We start from the raw sequence: 21,930 nt of genomic DNA, 5'->3' as shown, positions 1-21,930 counted from the left end.
ATGGAAGAATCAGCGAATGAGTGAACAAGCAGTTATCAATGGAAGATATACAAGAGGACAATGAACAATCTATTACTATACTGGTGAAATAGGTAATCACTGACTACATACAACTTGCAGAAAATCTTTTAACCCAGTTTTCACTGGCCAGTTGCCTGCAATTCATCTCATAATGGAGAGGAGCGCGAAATGGATTCACCAAATACCTGCAATTCAAGCTGTATTAGCTCATTTAGCTGTGCATCAGGATGTAATCAATCCTGATGAACTTCGCTACTCAGCAAACACCTGATTAGCCAATTTGATCTTTAGACAAAAGAAACTTAAAACCCACAGAAGCAAGGAAATGGCACCCTTAAAGGGTTGACAAACACATGCTATAACAAAAACAACTTCAGCATGCCACTTAATGAAAAACATATTCAAAATATGTTACAAAAGAGCTAAATTATCTTCCACAATATTACAGATTACATTGTTTTTTGTCTACTCATGGAGTCATGGCGGAATTGACAAATCTGCCTTGATCATCAGTATATATGCCACTAACTGTATGGCACTAAACGACTGAAATAACGGCTAACCAACACAGTAATCATTTGCTGAACAATCACTCATGAAACATGAGTCATGACAAATGAGAAATGCACATTGGTGTAAATATATGCGTTACATGACATTAATGTAGTCCAAGACAGAGATAGCTAAGCAAGTAAGCATATGCATTGAAGTATATAGTATATAAACCAAGATTTTGGGCAAAAGCAAACAATAACCATTTCTCATAGATGTAAATAATAAGTAGATGCCTACAAATGATAAGTAGCCAATTCTGATGGATAATCCTTAATTCCTTATAAATAAGATAAACATATAAGAGTACATACAGGAAAGACATAAACATAATTTTGAAAAATTAAAACATCCACCAAAAGTCAGTTTGTGCTTATTCCCCTCTAGCAACCAATGTGAGCAAGAACTCCTTGAAGTTTCCGAGACAAGTCTCTTCGATTTTCTGGGACAAAGGAATTCCAAATCGCTTCTGGTATGCAGCTTTTATCTCCTCCATATTACCATCAGCTTGAGACACAATCACTCGAGTTAGAGCCTCTTGGGTGAACTCATCAGCCCCTTTTCTCATTGCAGCATCCAAAGCCTGTAGTTTATTAGTTTGATCAATCATAAGCTTTCATCAGCATCTTAAACATCAATACATCTTTATGTTACCAACATGACTGATATCTGTAATCGCGCCTTACCTCACTGAAGTACACTGCAGGGACAACTAAGCATTCCAGAGCTACTTTTAAGCTCGGATTACCATGAAGGTCCTGCAGAGATTAGTACAGTGGTGAAAATTCTGTTTTCATTTTTCCAATCAGATATTTTAACATAAGTTTTTATCTTTGGGGCTAAAGTTGAATTTAGTCCAAGATGTGTTGTACCTCATTCAGTTCTTTGCCAAATAACTCCTTGTAGTGTCTGAAGATAGCGGTGAGATGGGGCTTGCTCCTTGTACACAATATCCTCACTACCTCTTCATCCTCGATGGGATGAATATTCTTAAAGGCATGGTGAAGAGCCTCAGCTTCAGATTTAGCAGTCCCATCATGCACCCGAGTACCTTCATACCTGTAGGCGCTCACTAGTGCTACCAAAAACTATATATCCACCAAAAATCAATGAATATTGTCACTTTATGTTAATAAGAGAAAAAAAGACTAATGTTGTTTTGAGGCAGCATTTAAAGGAAAGAGTGATTTGTGGACGGAGAGGAACTAACCTTGCGTTCGTGGCCATAAGCATGGGAAGCAACATCTTCCTCCACTGAAGAGTCGAATAGGGAATGGTAAGCTTTCCTTGCTCCCAAAAGCTCTTCTGACGATCTTGTGCAAGCAATCTCAATGACCAAGCTATAACCTTGAGGGCCTTTGGTTAAAGCCTCCTTGAGCAAACGAGCATCTCTTTCCCAAGGATGCATGGTCCATAGCACCAAAGCACTCTAACAAATGCAAATATATGAAAGTTGATAGTTAAGCACCAAATAAAAAAGAGCAAAGTCTCTACGAGATGAACTTAAAAGTCTGATTATTCATCTATGATGATATAAACTTCATTAGAATTGAAGCAAAAAACAAATATTCACATACCTTAAATCGCAAAACTTCATGCTTGATGAGCTCAACTTGTTTCTCATTCCACTTCTCAAATTGGCGTTCATTATCTGCTAAAAAATGGCTTGGACTAGACTTCCTAAACGAGTTTTTGTGGTCATGTTGCCACCTTCCAACAGTCGATATCAATGCCTTCTCATCGACTCCAAGTCCTTCATTCGGATAAGAAAAATATATTTAGTATACACCACTACACTCTATTAGGAGCTTGTAGTGTAACACCACTACAAGCTCCTAATAACAAACTACTCATGATATTGTGATAAGTGTAAAAGTCAAAATGTTATGATTATTGAACAACGGGTAATTCCAAGTTTCTCTTCTTGATAAACAAGAAGCGTTTCTCATAAGGGTAAATTTGGAATTATTAGTTGACGGAGTGAACCTAACATTATTACCCCCTTTTCAACTTACTCCCTTTGCAATTCACCCCCTTTTGCAATTCACCTCTGTCGTGACCAAGTACCCAGAATCTAGTTCCCACCTCCGGCGATAAATCGTCGAAAGCGGGAGCTAGACCAATTAGAGGTGTCGATCAATTAAAAGAACGGCCAACAGTAGGAGTAAGCTTCAATGGAGGAAATTGAGTTTAAAAGGAGGAATTCGAACTCGATGACGGCTTCAACGCAGGAATTCAAGCTCAACGACTGCTTCAATGAAGTACGGTCACCCTTACCCTTTGGGGTTGACCATGCCATAAATTTTACCCTTTCTTAATGGGTTTTTCGTTTGAGGGCGAAGCCGCCTATGTTTGCCACCGATAATGGTGGTTGTCCCCGGTGTAGACGAAAGAGGAAGATGACGGTGTTGGTGGGGACGAAAGAGGGAGGTGATGGTGGAGGTGGAGGTGCTTGTTGTCGGTGGAGGTGAAGACAAAGCTGTAATGGAACGCCGCTAATGTTACCGTCTAATGTCCTCTTCAGTAGTCCACGTGACTTGCTTCAATGGAAGTCACAGTCAGCATTTATTCAGCTTTAAAAACCATTTGTTTACAATTCCCTAGGCTTTTTTATTACACATTTGCCACTAGAGAAACACTTCTTGTTTATCAAGAAGAGAAACTGGGGCGCCCCCTTGAACAACGGAAGATATACTAAAAAATTGATCAAAGTCATAATAATTTGCATCATCCTTTTTTTTTTGGGTACAACAATGACATGGCATAGAAGACAACTCAAAAAGCATAAAATTATTGTTGTTGTTATAAAGTCGCCATCTTCTTGTCACTTAAATGGCTTGATTTGTAGGCCCATTTATTAAAGATGGTCCAAATGGACAATTCGCTACGTGTAAATGTATAATTACAAAATAATAATTCAACAAATAAAAGCACATTTTTTTTTTGGTTAAACTGAGTCAATTTTGAAGTAAACTAATAAGGATGTGTTTAGTGAAGTATTTGGATTAGTCCTAATCCTAAACACTCTTATTTACCTACTTTTTATTTTTCTTTTGGCAAAGAAAATTTTCTCTTTTTCTGACTCTTATGATCTTTCACATCCTATAAGTCCGTTTATGTTATTTTATATAATAATTTAAAAATAAAATCTTAATTTAGCGGTGATTGAAATATGTATACGTTAATTCACATGTTTGAATCCCAGGGTTTTATTAGTAGTTCTCTTGTGGCTCATTTGATTGATAAAAAAATTGAAGCTAAAATGACACTTATGGTACTACGAGTAATAAATTTTACTTGTAATTTCTATCCAACAAAAAAGGACCCATAGTCTAGTAACATCCACATATCCTTGATTTTTGTTTACTCGGTATCAATTTAAAATCACACGTATTTTTGGAACGTTTTTCTTTCCCTTCAAGTATAGTGTTTTTTTTTTTTTTTTTAAAAAATTTAAGATTCAAGTATTGTGTTTAGATTTTTTTACCAATTATAGATGAACTATAATTATTTATTTCACATTATAACTGAATTACTCAGTAGTATATTTTTAACCAAATTTTAACATTTTAGAAAAATATGATCAACTAGTATCTGAAGAGCACGGGTTATTGTGATGCATTCAGCTATATCGGTGCACTAGTAATTTTGTGTGTGTTAATAAATACCTTTAATACATCTCAATGTATGTAAGGCATATTTGGTTATTAGAGTTTTGATTAAAAAATGAGCTTATTTGATCACTTAGAGGTTTGACTAAATAAATCATCTCATTTGGTTGTTTGGTAAAAGTGTTTTTTAAATGAGCTATTGAGACACATAAGCTAATTTGTAAAAAGAAAAAAAAAATAGAGCTTTTAAAATTAGTTTATTAAGAAATTGATGTCAAAGACAATTTTATCCTAAAAAGTTATTGTACTCTAATTCACATTCTTGCCCACCTACTTTCTCACCCTATTCAAGTAAAATAATTGACAATGTCCTAAATTATCATTTCATATGTTCAACTAACAAACATCTACAACTAAGAAGCTTATTTTACCAAATAACTCTATATTATAATAATAAGCTCTTATTAATTAGTTAGTAAAAATAGCTAATGTAACTAATTAGTTAAACCAGCTAATGCAACCAACTCTTAGTAATCAACTAACCATTAATTACCAAACGGGACTTAAGAATCTCTCATTCTACATTTCTACTAGAACACAACTTCCATATTATAGACTTATGATCAGAGTAACTTTATGCTTTCTTTCTTTTTTACACGTGGTAATAACAGATAGTCTCTCGTGGTAATAACGGTAAGTACTGAATCATGTGATTGTTGAGAAAATTGTCAAAATATTCCAAACTTAAACTGAATTAAGCAGTAACTGTAAATCTAAAAGTTTCTATGACAAGACCCTGATGATCAACATTTTTGCATAATTATTAAATAATGTCAATCTGGTATGACTAACCAAAAATAAATTCCGACCAACAAACCAATTCTATAATTTTTAGATATGATTACTTTTAAAGTTTAAACGACAACAAAGCCTTATTTTCAAAATGATTCGGGAAATGACTTTGCAATAAACCAACAAAGAAATTTACACAGAACATTGCAGTTTATGAGCTAGGCTAAAATGAATCCCGTTTAATGGCAAATAATATGACTAATTAAGCAAAATTTATTTTTCAAAAGTAGCATATTACATTAAAATAATTTTATACATTATTTTCATTTTTATAAAATAAAAAACATAAAGATGAAAGAGATAGGAGAGAGAAAAACCTGAGAAAGCCTTGGTGACAGCTTCATGATCAAGAGAGATATCAGCCATAGTTGAACTTCTCGTTTCTATTGAGGAGAGAGACGGGTTAAAGACTTAAAGCACTGAAATAATTAAAATAGCTGGTCACCTAATTGTATATATACAGAGTTGATTTAATCATAAGGGTATTTTCGTCATTTCTGTAATTGTAACGCAGATTATTTTTTTATTTTTTTGATATAAGGCAGATTAATTTTAATATAATGTCATTGTGATTTTTTTATTGATTATTTTATGACATTGTGAAACGCATTACTTTGGTCAAACACCCGTTTTATTATGGATGGAGTTACTAAAGTATAAATTCAACTTAATTATTTTATTTATAAGTAACTTCAATTGTATTAAAAATCTATAACTAGTCTTGAATAATCTCAATTGTTTCAATAAAATTTCTTGTATATGATCGTTGTGTAAGAGTATCCTCATATAAATTTAGCACTTTTTATTTGTCAAAAAAAAAAAAAAAAAAAAAAGCTATATATATATAATTGACTTTGATGTAATTTGTGTGGTTTTAAGACTATTTGGACGGACTTGGATTACCCCTTAGTTTGTTGCCTTGCACTCTATTCTTGTCATTATGATAGTCTAAGGTGTTGTTTGGTTGGATGTAAGAACTAGAAATTCCCATGAAATCTCAATTTCTACGAAATTGTAATTTCAAGGAATTTCCAAAAGTTGTTTGGTTGTTGGATATAGGAATTTCTACTTCCCATGGGAAGTTCCATTTACTTAGGAGGGACTAGTTAAGTACATTCCTCTCAATTCCTACATTATTGAAACCAAACAAGTATGCATATATCCATTTCCTAGAAAATTAAAATTCCTATGAATTTGTTTGTCAACCAAACAACTCCTATTTCCTCAAAAAAAAAAAAAAAAAAAAAAAAAAAAAACAACTCCTAAGGAAAAAATAAATGGGTCAAAAAAAGGAAAAAAAAAAAAAGGAATCGCGTGTTCTTGTTGACAAATAAGCTTATGGTTAATTATTCGAAATATAAGGTCGAGTTGATCATATGAGAAGATAATTATACACGTCAAAGAACATCGGAAACTACCATAGGTTTAACTTGTTTCACGTGGAATTTAATTATGTTAACTGTTTGAAAATAATATGATATGGGTTTGGGCCAAGTAACCGGAACAAAGAGAAGAGAGTTTGGTCAACAAACAACAAAGTTAAGGAGATTCCATACTAAAATCAATTGGTGATAATAAGAGTAACTCCTCTATCTAGGGATGTTCATTGGTCCAAGATCGGACCGGATTGGACCGAAGACCAAAGACCGAAAATTAGAATTTTAAGAACCGAAAACCGGACCGATTAAGCTAGGTTTGAACTCGAACGGGACCGCTTTGAACCGATTTAAGAATTTTTTTTAAAAAGAGTACTAAATTTTTAATAAATTAAAGTTGGAAAACACGAAAAAAGTAAAGGAAAAACTATATTTTAACGTCATTTTTACGTCTTTTTATGTATGTTTAGTAAAAAAAACTTATAAAGTTAAAGTTTTCTAAGCTTATGAAGGATAATTTTAACCATTATTTAAGGTTTCACGCATATTTTTAATAAAAAATTAGTCCGGTCCAATACCGGTTTTAGGGTTTTGGACCGGATCGGACCGAAGACCGGAAAAATGAATTTTAAGACTCGAAAGACCGGACCGATTAATTCTGTCAGGTCCGGGTTCGGTCCGAGGTGGTTCGATCCATTTTTTCGGTCCGGACCGATTTATGAACACCCCTACCTCTACCTTATAAAGTAAAACCAACTTAATTTTCTCTTACTCCAATGTAGGACACTCACAAATAGGGGTGAGCAAAAATTCAGAGTACCCTGACGTGGAACCGGAACCTGCTCGGAATCGCATATTCCAGAACCAGAACCTGCTTGGAACCGCATGTTCCAGTTGCAGAACCTGTAGATTAGGTTCCGATTCTGGCTAACAAAATTTTGGATCCCAAACCTGTAGGGTACCCTGTTAGTATAGGTTTCATGTAGGGTACACGAAACCGGAACCTATCATTTAAGCCCAAATGTAAAAGCCCTATATCAAAATTGTATAAAAGTCGTCATATCATATACCTCTCTCCCTCCTCTTATTCATTTTTTCATTTTACTCTTAAAGGTTTAATTAATGGTATTAATATAAGTATTTGTAATTTTGTATTTTTGTATTAAATACTCTAGGCAATCAATGTTAGTTTGTTATATTTGTATTAAAGTTGTAAGTTTTTATTGTGAACATACATTTTTTTTTAAAAAAAAAAATTGTAACAATTTATCAAGTACCCTGTTCCGGAACCGGTTCCTATTTTTTAACAATTTATTAAGCTTTACTTTGAAAAATAGGATACTCTGTTCCGGAACTGGTTCCCAATTTTTAAGGAACCTGTTGAACGGGTTCCACTTTCGCTTCCTATTTTTAAGAACCTGTTGCAACAGGTTTCGATTCTGGGTCCTAAGATTTTTACAGGGTATCCTGCTATACTCACCCCTACTCACAAGTGGGTTTACAATAGGTTTCAACAATTTGTAATACTTGACATTAACTCAACCTATTTCAACTCATTTGGTGAAAAATATATATTGAAAAGTTTAGGTAAGTTATTTACTTAGTATTATCTGAGTCACTACTTTAAAAAAAAATGTAACATTGTAACAAATTTAAGAGATGCATATTAGATTGCAATTTCACTAGAAACCATGAAGGGTCTGTTCTAATTTATTGAACTGAACTATTGAACTGAATTGAACTAAACTGAACTGAACTGAATATTTTATGAGAGAAGGAAATTAGGAACTAAACTGAACTGAAAATAAGCTGAAGAGAACAGACCCTTTTTCCGATTTTAATAAGAGTAACATTTTCCATAATTAATTTCAAATAAATACAATATGAAGTACCTCCCTATTAATTGGAAAAATACTCTGTACGTTTTAAAAGAAAAAAAAATATTGATTGCCAAAACTCATGTTTAAGATATATTATTGGGTGACAAAGAAGAAATTAATTAATTAAATCAAGAAAAAAGATATATATAGCCGTTTTAAGACTGCATATAAGAAGCTAAAAGTGAAAAGAATAGACAATAAATAATCATTTATTACACCGATTTACTTGTAAATTATCGATAAATTTTCAACTTAATATTAAAAAAGAAAGGATATTAAATGGTTATATTTAAGCCCTAAAGACTGCATATAGTGATATAGCATTACCCTTAAATTAAAGTAAGATTTGTCGCCAAAATTCACGTTTAAAGAGATCATTACTCCTCCTAGTCCTAGAAGTATGTGCTTCTTATTTAACACATGGTGACTATTCAGAGATTATCTACGGATTATGAGTAGTCGAGTATGATGTGACAAGTTTGTTGTTATTTTCGTAAGGCTTATCTATTTTATTATAATTAACTTTTGTTTATTCTTTATTCCCATAATATACAGATTGGTGCAACAATGTTTCTAAATATTATACCTAAATGATTTTGGTCTCACAATCTAAAGAACTACGGAGTATAATCCAAGACTATGCACAAGTTTAAGAGAAAAAAAATGAGAATACAAAGAGTGGGGCAACAAGGTAAACAACATTCCGCTCCTTTTACAAAAATATAAAATATACTATTCCATCTGCCCCTTAATTAGGTTTTTACTTCTCTTTATTATATGAGAAATAAATAGGGGTATAAATGAACCAAGTTGATCAATAAACTACTGGTGTTCGGGGTCGGTTAAAGCTCGTTCATGTACGTTTATTTAATAAATGAGCCGAGCTTGAATAAATTTTGAAACTCGTTTAATAAATGAGCTTGAACACGAACATAGATATGCTCGTTTAGATAAATTCGTGAACAACTCGTTTATTTATGTTCATGAATTATTGATTTATTTACAATTGTTACGTTAGTTATTAAATTTATAATTAAGATTCATTTATTATGCTTATTTTGAAATTTTCAAATATCAAAAGTACAAAGCTCATTTGTCAGAGAAGCTCGATTATTATTATGTTCGTTCATGAAAGACTCGTTAAATAAACGAGTTGTTCACGAACCGTTCGCGAACATATAGTGTACTAAATGAGCCGAGCTTGAACATAAATTTGAGCTCGCTTGAAAGCTCGGGATCGTGCTCGAACTCGCCTAAGTTAAATGAACTTGAACATGAACAAGGTAATACTCGGCTTGGCTCGGCTCATTTACACCCCTAGGAATAAATGATAAAAATAGAAATCTAATTAAGGGACGGAGGGAGTAGTAATTTCCTTCCTAAAAAAAGGCAATGATTATACTCCATCCGTTTTTAAATACTTGTTCTATTTCTCTAAAACACGTATGTCGATGCTAATCTTTGATCAATTATATCTTTAATTATCAATAAATATAAATTCTATCAATTAAAAATTAATAACATATTTATTGAGACGATTCCAATAAGTACCCATAAAACTATATTTTTTCTTATGACACATTAGTCAAAATAGGACAATTGAATAGTGCAAAAATTAAAAATAGAGCGAGTATTTAAAAATGAAAGGAGTATTAAATTACGGAGTATTTGCATATGATACTCGTATATTTTTTTTTATACATCCATAACATACTCCGTATAAAGTTACCTCGTATTATTATTTGTCTCGACTCTTCAATCTTATCTTCACACATAACGTGAATAGTACAAAACGTGATGCACGATTACTGGATCAGTAGTTTATTTCATTATCATACATCGTATTAAACCAGAATAATGGAATGCACTATACGCTGTTGCTGTTGCCTGCAAAGTTCCATCATTGTTCACATCAAAAAAATAATTAAAAAAGTTCCATTATCATTGTTTGATTTGTTTCCCTTCGGTTTAAAAAAAAAAATATTTCTATCATTGTTCATTAACTTCATTTGTTCCCACCAACTCACCAAGTCACTAAGATACGTTCACAAGAAGAAAAAAACAATATCAAAACAAGGTGTTTAAATAGTTACTAGATAAATACATAAATTTAGTGATTGCGTAACCTCTAAAATTATGGTCAAAGTCAATCTAACTAAGTAAATTTATTTGGCTTAATGGTAAGAGCTTGTCATTTTGACCTTAAGTGTTGAAGGTTATGAGATCAATTTTCATGGAAATTACCCGAGTTTTTTTTTTATCTTTCCCACTCGTTCTCAACAATTATGACATATAAAGTTGTACTGTACTAGTTTATCAAGCGAGAGACATAGGAAGTGTTGGTTTGTTGAGACTCATTATTTTGAGCTTAAATGAAATAAAATTATGAAATCAACATCAATCAATAAATTATAATTACATTGAAGCAATGCCAAAGTAGATATTTATTTAACGCGATTATGTGAAGTCTCATTCTAACAAACTTAGCAATCAGCAAGGGACAATAATAACTATAAACTTGACAATGTTTTAAAGCACCCCTTAACACACAACAACAAACACTAGGGCCTTGTTCGGAGTGATGATTATCTTTAATTTAGAGTTTGTTCACATTTACTGAACCGAGCTAAATTGAATTAATTAGAGCTAAACTGAAATGAATATTTTATGAGAGAAGGAAATTAGGAGCTGAATTGAACTGAACTGAGCTGATTGGAGCTGAACTGAACTAAACTGAAATAAACTGATTAAAGCTGAACTGAAATTAAGTTAAAATAAACATGCCCTGAGTATTGAAGTTTTAAATACAATGAAAGTTACTTATATTGATCGACAATTAACTATAAGTCTATAATTTAAAGGCCTTTAATACTACGACCTCTCAACCGATCGACGAGATGATCGTTTACCAAATACCGACTATAAATTCCCTCCAAAAAAAAAACACCGAGTTTAAATAATTGTAAGACCTAACAAAAAAAAAAAAACAAAAAAAAAAAACGAGTTTAACGTGCTCCCTCACTTATGAATTATATGACCCCAACACTGGCATAATTGTCTATATTTAACCAAACATTTGATTAAATGCATACTATTATTAGTTTATTTCTTTCTTTCTTTCTTTTTTAAACATGCATACTACTGTATTATTACTTATTAGTACTACTATGTGAATATATGATATTGTAATCTTCCTTAACCCCACTCCACATGTGCTGCATGCTGCTTCCCTTTGAATTTGAAGTTCCTAACTTCTCTTATCCCTTCAATAATTGAATTAGTTAGGGAATAATCAGTGCAAAGTGGACTCACCATCATCTTTAGCTACCCCAAACCTACCTCTACCTTGGCAAGTATAAGTACGTGTACAACTACTCCGTAACTTAAATGATACGGATTGATGTATTGTTATGTTTGATTGTATGTATGTTCAAAGTTTTACACAAACGTAAAAAATAAAAGGTTAAAAACATTGTGAAAGAGTAGGGGAGAAAAAATTATGAGATTCGTTCTCTTCTAAGTGAAATATATCTCTTTTCTCTCATGTACCAAGACAATAATGAAAATTAAATTACAATTATAACAAATTATAATACAATGTCCAACTACTTGAAATTAAATGGCTGATTGATTAGCATTCCATTTTGTTGTCCAATTGGTTTGTTGGTTGATATGTCCAACGATTCAGTTGTGTTCAAATTATCCAATCCGCAGGAATTAATAGAAAAGACAATATGTAACTTAGTGCGTGGTTGTTTGTTTAAGTATACGAAGTATATATAATGTTATTCTATGAAGTTATTTTTCCCATGTAATAATCTTATTTGTTATTAGGAAGTTTATAAACTTGTTTGGTTAACCATTTTCAAGAGAGCTTATAGGATATGAAAAGGCAAATAACTTCATATTGCCCCCTCTCTATAGTTTTTAAGAGCTTTAAATCCTTAAATAATTTGTTTGCGTGCGGTGATAGAGGAGTGACATCGCTCATCCTTTTAACGGGCTTCTCCATATATCTCCTCCCTAATCTCCCTTTAAGTGAGTCAACTAAAGTCCCTTCTTCTTACCCTACAAAAAAATAAAAAATATTATTAGAGCATATATTCAATATACATTATGGAGAGCCTATTATGTACACCCGGAGTCATTTGTTCATTCAATCAACAAATAATTAAAAACATTATTTGCTCATTTGTTGATTAAATAAGCAAATGACCTCGGATATACGGTACACCCGCATGTATATAACAAATTCTATACATTATGAGTATACATTCCGTATACATTTGTATATTCATAAGTTAATGAGAAAAATACAAAATTATGTAATCATTTTAACTAGGAAAATTATTAGAACATATATTCAATATATGGACCACCAAATACTACGTATTATGAGTTCATGACTGCTCACCTACCTAAATGCCTTGCATTTTGAATACTTGATTTAATTAAAAAAAATAAAGAAATTAGTACCTGCATAATTCTATTAGTGTCTCATTCTAGCTGTCGTGTTTTTCTCCTTATTTAAGACATGATTTCAGGGTCAACGAGAAGATAATCTATTTTATGCTTAACAATAATTCATTATTGAAAGCATCAAAGATAAAACTTGAAAAAGATAGAGATACAACATTACAACACCACAAGTTCATTGTAGATCAAATGACGGAGCACGATAAAATTTTGACCAATAGTATTATCCATCACGGTTCAAAAATAAAAATCACTTTTGCATGTACTTATTTAATTAATATTTTAACTCAAGGCCTGTTCTGATTTATTAAACTGAGTTGAATCGATTGAAACTGAAGTGAAGTGAACTAAACTGAATATTTTATAAGAGAAGGAAATTAGGAACTTAACTAAACTGAACTGACTGGAGTTGAACTGAACTGAACTGAAAATAAGATGAAGAGAATAGGCCGAATCGATTTTTTTGTTTAAAAATAATTATCCTTAATAAGCTTTGAAAACTTTAATTGTAAAAAACATTAAAATATTTTTTATTTTTTTTCAAGTTTTCCATAAAAATATTAAAAATTTAGATTTTTTTTTAATTCTAAAATCGGTCCAAAGTTTTTTTTAAAAAATTCTAAAATCGGTCCAAAGTGATCCGGTCTGGATTTTGGACCGATTTTTCAACCCGATTCAGGTTCGATCCCAACTTAATCGGTCCGATTTTCAGTTCTTGAAATTCAAATTTTCGACCTTTGGTCTTGTCCGAGTTAACCCTAATTTTAACTATTGTAGCACATATGGAGAAATTGATGTGAGATTTTAATAATTCTACTCCCTCTTTTTAAAAAGATGGGGTGGGTACGACCTAAAATTCATCCCCACTCCATCACTCATGGCGAGTATGGTTTTTATTCCCATCTTCGCCCCATTACCTGCCAATTGGGACCCATTCCCACTTTAGATAAGCAGAGATAAAGCCTCTCTTACTTGATTCGCCTCACTATAGCCCTATTGATATTTTTCAATGATAAACTTTTAAATAAATCGGATGTATAATAAAATATTATACATCTGTTATAAGTTACCCTAAAATGAGCAAAAATTACCCTAACATAAATAAAAGTTATGAAGTATTTATAATTTATTAATAAAGATTACTCAAAAAATTATAAAAATAACCCTAAATTTGATAAAAATGACCCCCAATATTAAAGTAATCGGATATATACAAAAGTTACTCCTTTTCAATAACCCGATGCCAACAAAGTGGGAACCATTACACTAAAGAATTAATTATCTATCTGTAATGAAAGTACGAAAAGGATAGGTTGTGAAATGTGAATTTGTGATCTCATAATAAAAGTCATAACTGAAGATAAAACCATTAAAATAAAAAATTAAAACGTGCCATTTCTGTTACAACTACTCGTACATTATTACATCCAAAAATAACCAAAACCTTCTTCTCCTCTAACTTCTTCTGAGAAAGAAAAAAAATCATCAAAAATGGCGACTTTAATAGTCCCAGAAAATGTTCCTTCTCCAATTCAGGATTCTGAGACCCTCAAACAAGCTTTTCAAGGTCATCTACTTCTCTTTCTCTCTCCTTTGACTTTGATTTTTCATTGATTTTTCATTGATTTTTCCTGAAAAATTGATGAAATGGGTAATTGAAAGTGCAGGTTGGGGAACAGATGAAAAAGCAGTAATTAGAGTATTGGGTCAGAGAAATGCAGGTCAAAGGAAGAAGATTACTCAAGCTTATCAACAGCTTTACAATGAATCTCTCTTTGATAGTCTTCGTTCTGAACTTTCCGGTGACTTTCTGGTATTTTTTTTTCCTCTAATTTTATGTCTTTAATTTCTTTATTTATTTAATTATTATGGTTGTATGTTAAATTATGGTTTTTTAAGGGCCCTTTAGTAATTTAAGCAAGTATGAACTATTAAAATCTAAAAACTTTGACGCTATTCAAACAAAAAAAAAAAAAAAAAAAAAAAATCTAAAAACTTTGACAGTAAATTTTCATTCATACTTCCTCTGTTAAATGATGAAATGCCTCTCAATTATGTTTGTCAATGCATAATTTTAATCCGTTACTAGATTTTTGGTCCCGATACTCCCAAAAGAGGGTTATTAGATAAACAAGTTTTAATAAGTTTTATTCATATACCACTTTTAGTTATTTTATCCAACGTCCCGGACGTTCATTAGCTTTTGCCTACTTATAAAATCCATTTTCCTTTGTTATTGTACCTTTTTAATTGTTTTGGTTAACTATAACATATATTGTGACATACCTCAATGGTTAAGTTTACAAAATCCAAATCCAATGAAAATAGAGAGGATGACGGGATATATGTAGTGCTGTCAAATTTCAAACCGAAACCGTTTAACTGTCCGAAACCGACCGACCCAAATGAGAACCGAACCGATTAAAAACCGATTTTTTTGAAACCGAAAACCGACCCGAACCGTATTTTAGTGAACCCGAAACCGAATCGACCCGAGTAATGTTAAACCGTATAAGAACCGAACACGTTAACAAACCGAACCAAATATAAACCGAACTGAAAGAAAACCGAACCGAAAAATAACCGAACCGTATCTAACCCGAAACCGTTTAAACTGGCAAAAAAACCGTTTACACCGGATCGTTAGCAAACTGCTACCCGTTTGCACCGAACCATTTAAAAACCGAACTGATTGTAAACCGAACTGGTTATAAACCGAACCGTTTATGAACCAAACCGCTTCTAAATCGAACCGTTTACAAACTTTTTTATATAATTAAATGGGTTTTTTTTTTTTTTTTTTTTTTTTTTTTTTTTTTTTTTGACGGGAATATAATTAAATGGATTAAATATTAGAAATCTTAGAATATTTTTTTAAAAAATAGCAAGGCAAATCATTCATTAAGGTCTTAAGGATAATCAGTGTTCACAAATAAGAGCAAAACAAGCCTCAGGCCCTGCCTTAAACTATTAGCCACACTACTGCCTCTATACCGCCATCTCCTCCACCCACCCAACATTGGTATGAAATTCTAACAGTAATAATCAATTAAAATTAAAATACAAAGTACAAAAAACTTATATTATTACAAACCCAGATTTACAAGTTCAAATAAGACAATTATCCCTACAAAAATTAATTATACTAAAAATTCTTACAAAAAATATAAACAAATCTAACAAAAATAAAATTAAACAAATAAACTTTTTACAAACAATTACAATGAAATCTGAGGTGAGAGGAGTAATTAATAGAACAAATAGATCTAAAATTGAAAACCAAATAACAAAATAATCTAAGTAATAAAAATAACTAACTGGTAAATTTTTCCTTGCTCTTGTTCCTCTAAAAAATGCTTCAATGGAAGATAACTGAAGAAGTAGTGCTAATTCAATGGTCGGAAGAACGGAGAACTCATAGATGCACCGTGAGGAGAAAGTCAAACACTTGCTAATTCAATGGTCGAAGAACGGAAAACTCATAGATCTCACAGTGATACACATCGGCGGCGAAGATTCCGTTTGTTTTTCCATTTTTTTCTCCTCCCTTACCATTTTAGCATCCAATAATCAACCAAAAATTGCTGCTCTTCGAGTTTTACTGAATCTTTCTTGCTCTTCTCCGCCGCTCCACACATTACGAGCCTCACAATTCGAAATGCGAAACCATGGATCAAAATAAATGAGCAACTGAAAACATTGTAAGAAATTTTTAGATCGTAATATGTCAATGTAATAGTGGTAAAGTGAGAGTGAGAGTGAGAGTGAAAGGGTTTCATGTAAATCTAACCATTGATTTTTCAATCTATGGTTCAGATTGGTGATCCGTGTGTGTTGTGGGAGAAAGAATCTAACCATTGATTTTTTAATCTATGGTTGAGAGTGGTGATCCGTGTGTGTTTGTGTGTTGTACATTCATCTACAAAAATATTATTCCTTCAATTCTTTAGTATTTTTTTGCCCCATTTGATCGGGATCAGTGCCCAAGACACGTATTAAAACAATTACTAGTATATCTTTATTTTCATACACGTAAAAATTATAAAAACGTTATATTAATAAAATGTATAAATAGATAAATTTAAAAAGATCACTAATGAGTCTATAACTTTGTAGTAATACATACGAATAACGATGATACGAATATTTAACTATGAGATGGTTAGATGCCATGTGTTAATAATGTGTACATATGATCGATTGAACTAATCAATATTACCATGTTAATTAGTTATTAGTGTTTTCTTTCATTATACAAATCAAAGCACTTTGTAATACCTTCATAATTTCATGAAAATATATAATGATAAACGAGTCATAATTATCAGTCTTGTTGACTAATCAAGTATTGAATTACCAAATTGCAAATTTCCATTTCATAAGAAGTCAAGAACTCATCAAATCATGATTATGATACTATGCGTAGTATATAAATGATTAAATAAGAAGCATATAATAACCTAATTGTAAAACAATAATACATTAATACACTAACTCTTATAATCAACTTCGTAATAAACTAGTAAAATCAGTTTGACTAAACTTGAAACAGAACATAATATGTATTTATAAAATCAATGAGAATTTGTTTATAATATGATGCCTAAATATGAAATGATTCGCGACTTGCCGACTTTGTATAACACTTGTGAACGCAAAAGGTTAGCAAGTACTATCAAATTTCAAGCCAAAATCATTTAACTGCCCGAATCCAAACAACTCGATAAACAATTTATTTTTTGAAACCGAAAACCGACCCGAACCGTAATTTAGTAAACTTGAAATGGAACCGATATGAATAACGTTAAAGTGGTTAAACCATCGAAGAACCGAACTAGTAATAAACTGAACCGAAAAAGAACCGAACCAGTTAAAAACTGAACCGATAAAGATCCGAACCAGTTATAAACTGAACCAAAAAAGAACCGAACTGTTTCTAACCCGAAACCGTTTCCAATCCGAAACTGTTTGAACCGGGATAAAAACCGTTTACACCGCACCATTAACAAACTGCAACCCGCCTGCACCGAACCGTTTACTACCCGAACTGTTTACAACCCAAACCGAATTAAAACCGCTTAAGAATAAACCGAAACCGAATCGAACCGAAAACTATTTAAACCGAACCAAAACCGACCCATGAGACAATTAAACCGATTCCAAACCGACCTGATTAACTACCGAACCGATTTCAAACCGAACCGAAACCGAACTGTCAAACCGACGTTTTGACAGTTATGGATATATGAACTTGTTTAGCCTAGTAAGATCCCACTTGATTAATTTTTGAAGAAAAGTTTGCCATTTTTCAAAATTTGACCACAACTGTCCAAATCTTTAATTCGAAATTTAAAACAGATGCATTCTAGTCAGAGTATGTGATTAATGTGAATAGTATAGAAATCAAAGTGTTATAAAATAATTAGTCACATAGTGGTATACTTGGATTTCATTGGATTCATCTTAATGTGCATTGCATCCGTTCCACAACTATTGTAATGAGTTTCATGCTTCCAAGTTATCACGCACCACTTTAACCAATACTCCCTCTGTCCCTATTTTTTTCACCCCATTTAATTTGACACGGTCTCCAAGCCGCGTTTTGAAACGCAATATAACTCCAATTTTATACGAGATTTTATTGTTGAAATAAGAATGAAGTTATCAACAATTCTACTTCAATTAGGCAGCTTAATTTTTTTTTAACCTTAATCAATTTATTTCATTGGTGTTATCAGTTAAGTGATTTCTTATGGGTGTTAAGGCTGAAATTTTGGATTTTTATGACATATTTGGGTGTATAGTCAATGAATTTGGGCAAACGAGAGACTTTCCATTTGCAAAATTTAATATGGGGCATTATCATGTTTCCTAGTGAGAAGGAAAGTAAAAATGATTGGAACTTCCAATGACTGTACTGTAAATGGGATATTTAGTTAGAAGTTTAGCTACAAAATAACTGCATTGTGTTGATGTGTGACCATATGCAGAACTTTTTTAGTTGTACAGTTTTACTCTGAAAGACTTAAAGCTTATGCATGAGGCTTTTAGTGTTTACCTAGATTGCTACAATTTGTGTTGGAATAATATTTTGTCAAAAAATAAAAAAAAAAAAAAAAAACTTCAAGTTTCCTTCTGGGTGCTCACTTTTTTCCACACAACAGTTTATCAAATAACATCTTTGCCATTTACAGAATGCAATACTTCTATGGACATATGATCCTCCGGAAAGAGATGCGAGACTGATTAATGATGCTTTAAAGGCGAGGAAGAATGGGGTGAAACATTTGCAAGTCATAGTTGAGGTAGCATGTGCTTCCCCTCATCATCTGATGGCTGTCAGGCAGGCCTACTGTTCCTTGTTTGAATGCTCTGTTGAAGAAGATATCGCATCAAATATACAACTTCCATTGAGAAAGGTAATTTTTATAACTAAGGGGGCTAAGTCATTAGCTTGAAGTGTTGTTGAAACACATCATAATGCCAATGTTATGTACGTACATGAATTAAAGAATTGTATGATGTATGCGATTATGTTCTATTTTAAGATCTGTTATATGACTTATATCAACTATATATGGGTTATATTCTGTGTCATTTTGTGGCAGTAACAGTATTGTCTGTTCCCATTGTTATCCATAATTAGGAGTCACATTGTTCCAACCTCATTTTTAAGGATATATTATGATTATGATTTTACACCGAAAAAAAAGAAGAAAAAAAAAATCCATTTCAATTCGTAGTTTTTGTGCTATGTGACATATCTTTATCGTGTTACCATTATTTGATATATGTATTGGCATGTTATTAATTTAATCTTTAACCATGATAGTGTAGCAAAAGCTTTTTCCAGACATCATAAAACAGAATGTGTGACTAGATTCCAAACAATGGGAGTAATTTTCATTCTAATACTGTTTTTGTAGTTGGCATCATTGTATCAGTTCTTAGCATGACGCTAGGATTGGAGTATTTTGGCTGACAAGTGTTACCTGTATTATGTAGTTTCTTGTGGCTTTAGTGAGCTCCTACAGATATGACAAGGAAGTGGTCGACATGAATGTTGCCAAACTTGAAGCTGCTCACCTTCATGAATCCATCAAAAAGAAGGAATTAGACCATAATCATGTTGTGTGGATTCTTGGAACTCGAAATTTCTTTCAGCTGAGAGCAACATTTGCTTGCTATAAGCAGGAGTATTCTAGTACCATTGACCAGGTCACTTTCTTACCTCTGTTTAAATGCACCGAAGATGATTGAATTTAACCATACAAATTGTAACGAACCTTTTAAACCATGGTCTTTGACAGGATATTTTGAAATGTGGGAACGATGATTTGCAAGCTTTACTGAGAATCACCATTTTGTGCATTGAAAGCCCCGAGAAGCACTTTGCTGAGGTTATTTGATACTCATAACTATGTTATTGTTAATATTTACTTTATGAATGATACAAGTGCCATGAGAAACATCTGAACTTAATCGGGATAAAAAATATTTTCTCCATTTATTTCTGACTGAAAATCCAATTTCGAAATAATTCTCTGCTAGTTTAATTTGGATTGTGACCCTTGCAGACCCTAACGATGGCAGGGTCCATATTGGTTTTTATCCATTTCGTTTAAAACCTATTTGGACTTTATATCCCAGGAATGTGTTTCATAGTACTGATATAAATCAACATATATTCCGTTTTAGGAAATGAAATCCTTGTTCCTCTTCAGAACTTTCAGTTTCTGTATGGTATAGCTATTTACTTATTATCATCTAAAGCATCCAGAAGTTCAGGATTTTCCTTTCCTCAAAACCAATTTCATATATAATCTGCTTTTGACAGAATTTATCATCCTTCAGTTAGATGGACTTCTGCTATTTTTTCTCTGATTTTGGAATAGATAAACTTTAAACTGTTTAAGTTGATCAGGAGTGAGTTGACTTTTTGCTGACTAGGATTTTGTAGTATGATTTTTTTTTTTTTTCCCCCTCCCCCAAAATTATAGATATGTTTTGTTTAGTATAATCAGTGTCAGTTTTGAGAAAAAAAAAATCCATACTTAATGGAGCAATTTAATTACAATTAACAATGGGTTTTACCTTGAGAAATGTCTTTTTGTTGTCTATTCACTTTGATTGTAGGTTCTTCACTCGTCAGCTGAATGTGTAGGGTGTAATTGCTTTTCTCTTTTTTCGTTAGATTGCTCAACTCTCTGCAACATGTGTAAGGTGGACTTGCTTTCCTCTTTTCCCAATTTCAATATAAATAGGACTAGAACTATTGCAGTACCGTAATTGTAAATTAGACTAACTTATCAATCCTACCTTCATTGAGCCTTTTTACAAAAATTAAGTGGTGACTAACAAGTACAACTTATATATGAAGCTGTTTTTGACTAATGTGAAATTACTTCAACTTGGGGAAAAGGACACAGTCTAGTGAAAGACTGTTTTTACTAGTTTTGCCCAAATGATATTGACTGTTTATAGAACCCCTCTAACATGTTTGTCAACCTCTGACAATTGTACTCAAATGAGGGGAAAAACTTCTCTGACGTGTGCTATAACCAATTTCACTTGACCTGGACTTAACCCGACCGACCAGGTGAATTGTGAGGTTCACATTCTAATTGTTTTATGAATGTTCAGGTGGCAAACCTTATACTTAGGTTTTGGTTTCTGAAAGTTCATACTTTGATGGCTACTGGTTGCTGACCTGTGTGTCTGCAGGTTATAAATTCATCAGTTGTTGGACTCGGTACAGATGAAGATTCGCTAACTAGAGCGATAGTGACTCGAGCTGAAGTTGACATGGTAAAGATCAATGAAGAGTACTCCAGGGCGTACAAAGAAAGTGTTGCGGATGCAGTTATTGGCGACACATCAGGGGACTACAAGAACTTCTTGCTGACTCTGCTTGGCAAACAAATATAAGCACCCAATTAGATAGTCCTTAAAGGCAATCTGGTCGATGATCTTGGCTTGTTTATCGCATTCCTGTACTATATGTAGTGTTTATTAGCATGTGTGTGAACCAATACTGATAATGGATTGTCATTGAATATTAATTTACCATGGAAGATACTTTTGAGTTTTGCTTGGCCTTCTATTGTTTTAGGGTGAATTTTTTTCAATCAATTTTACTATTTCTTTTATCGAGTTCTAAGT

General features: G+C 32.4%; 2 protein-coding genes across 2 annotated transcripts; one reads left to right on the top strand and one right to left on the bottom strand.

The window, feature by feature from the left end:
• Positions 1-752: 752 nt before the first annotated feature.
• On the bottom strand, positions 753-5,455 carry LOC145584638 (annexin D4-like). Its single transcript, XM_081641454.1, has 6 exons — positions 5,354-5,455; positions 2,151-2,326; positions 1,784-2,002; positions 1,446-1,661; positions 1,260-1,331; positions 753-1,156 (listed from the first exon to the last, which is right to left on the bottom strand). Exons 1-6 carry the CDS (start codon positions 5,400-5,402, stop codon positions 947-949), a joined length of 942 nt encoding a protein of 313 aa, XP_081497580.1. The 5' UTR covers positions 5,403-5,455; the 3' UTR covers positions 753-946.
• Positions 5,456-14,067: 8,612 nt separating this feature from the next.
• LOC145584637 (annexin D3-like) lies at positions 14,068-21,865 on the top strand. The gene is made up of 6 exons (XM_081641453.1): positions 14,068-14,335; positions 14,436-14,581; positions 18,963-19,187; positions 19,774-19,986; positions 20,079-20,168; positions 21,493-21,865. Exons 1-6 carry the CDS (start codon positions 14,260-14,262, stop codon positions 21,694-21,696), a joined length of 954 nt encoding a protein of 317 aa, XP_081497579.1. The 5' UTR covers positions 14,068-14,259; the 3' UTR covers positions 21,697-21,865.
• Positions 21,866-21,930: the final 65 nt, after the last annotated feature.

This window comes from Chenopodium album, chromosome 16, assembly GCF_948465745.1.
Source record: "Chenopodium album chromosome 16, dcCheAlbu1.1, whole genome shotgun sequence".
In the NCBI taxonomy this organism is placed as follows: Eukaryota; Viridiplantae; Streptophyta; class Magnoliopsida; order Caryophyllales; family Amaranthaceae; genus Chenopodium; species Chenopodium album.
Note: the sequence above shows the minus strand (reverse complement) of the source record. Positions and strands in the feature narration are given on the sequence as shown.

Excerpts from the sequence above, each read along its gene's own strand:
- LOC145584638 (XM_081641454.1), bottom strand. The coding sequence starts at position 5,402 with ATGGCTGATATCTCTCTTGATCATGAAGCTGTCACCAAGGCTTTCTCA. Across the intron at positions 2,327-5,353 it reads TGTCACCAAGGCTTTCTCAG|GACTTGGAGTCGATGAGAAG; the intron begins GTTTTTCTCTCT and ends ATCCGAATGAAG. Across the intron at positions 2,003-2,150 it reads ATGAAGTTTTGCGATTTAAG|AGTGCTTTGGTGCTATGGAC; the intron begins GTATGTGAATAT and ends TGCATTTGTTAG.
- LOC145584637 (XM_081641453.1), top strand. The coding sequence starts at position 14,260 with ATGGCGACTTTAATAGTCCCAGAAAATGTTCCTTCTCCAATTCAGGAT. Across the intron at positions 14,582-18,962 it reads AACTTTCCGGTGACTTTCTG|AATGCAATACTTCTATGGAC; the intron begins GTATTTTTTTTT and ends TGCCATTTACAG. Across the intron at positions 19,987-20,078 it reads ATTCTAGTACCATTGACCAG|GATATTTTGAAATGTGGGAA; the intron begins GTCACTTTCTTA and ends GGTCTTTGACAG.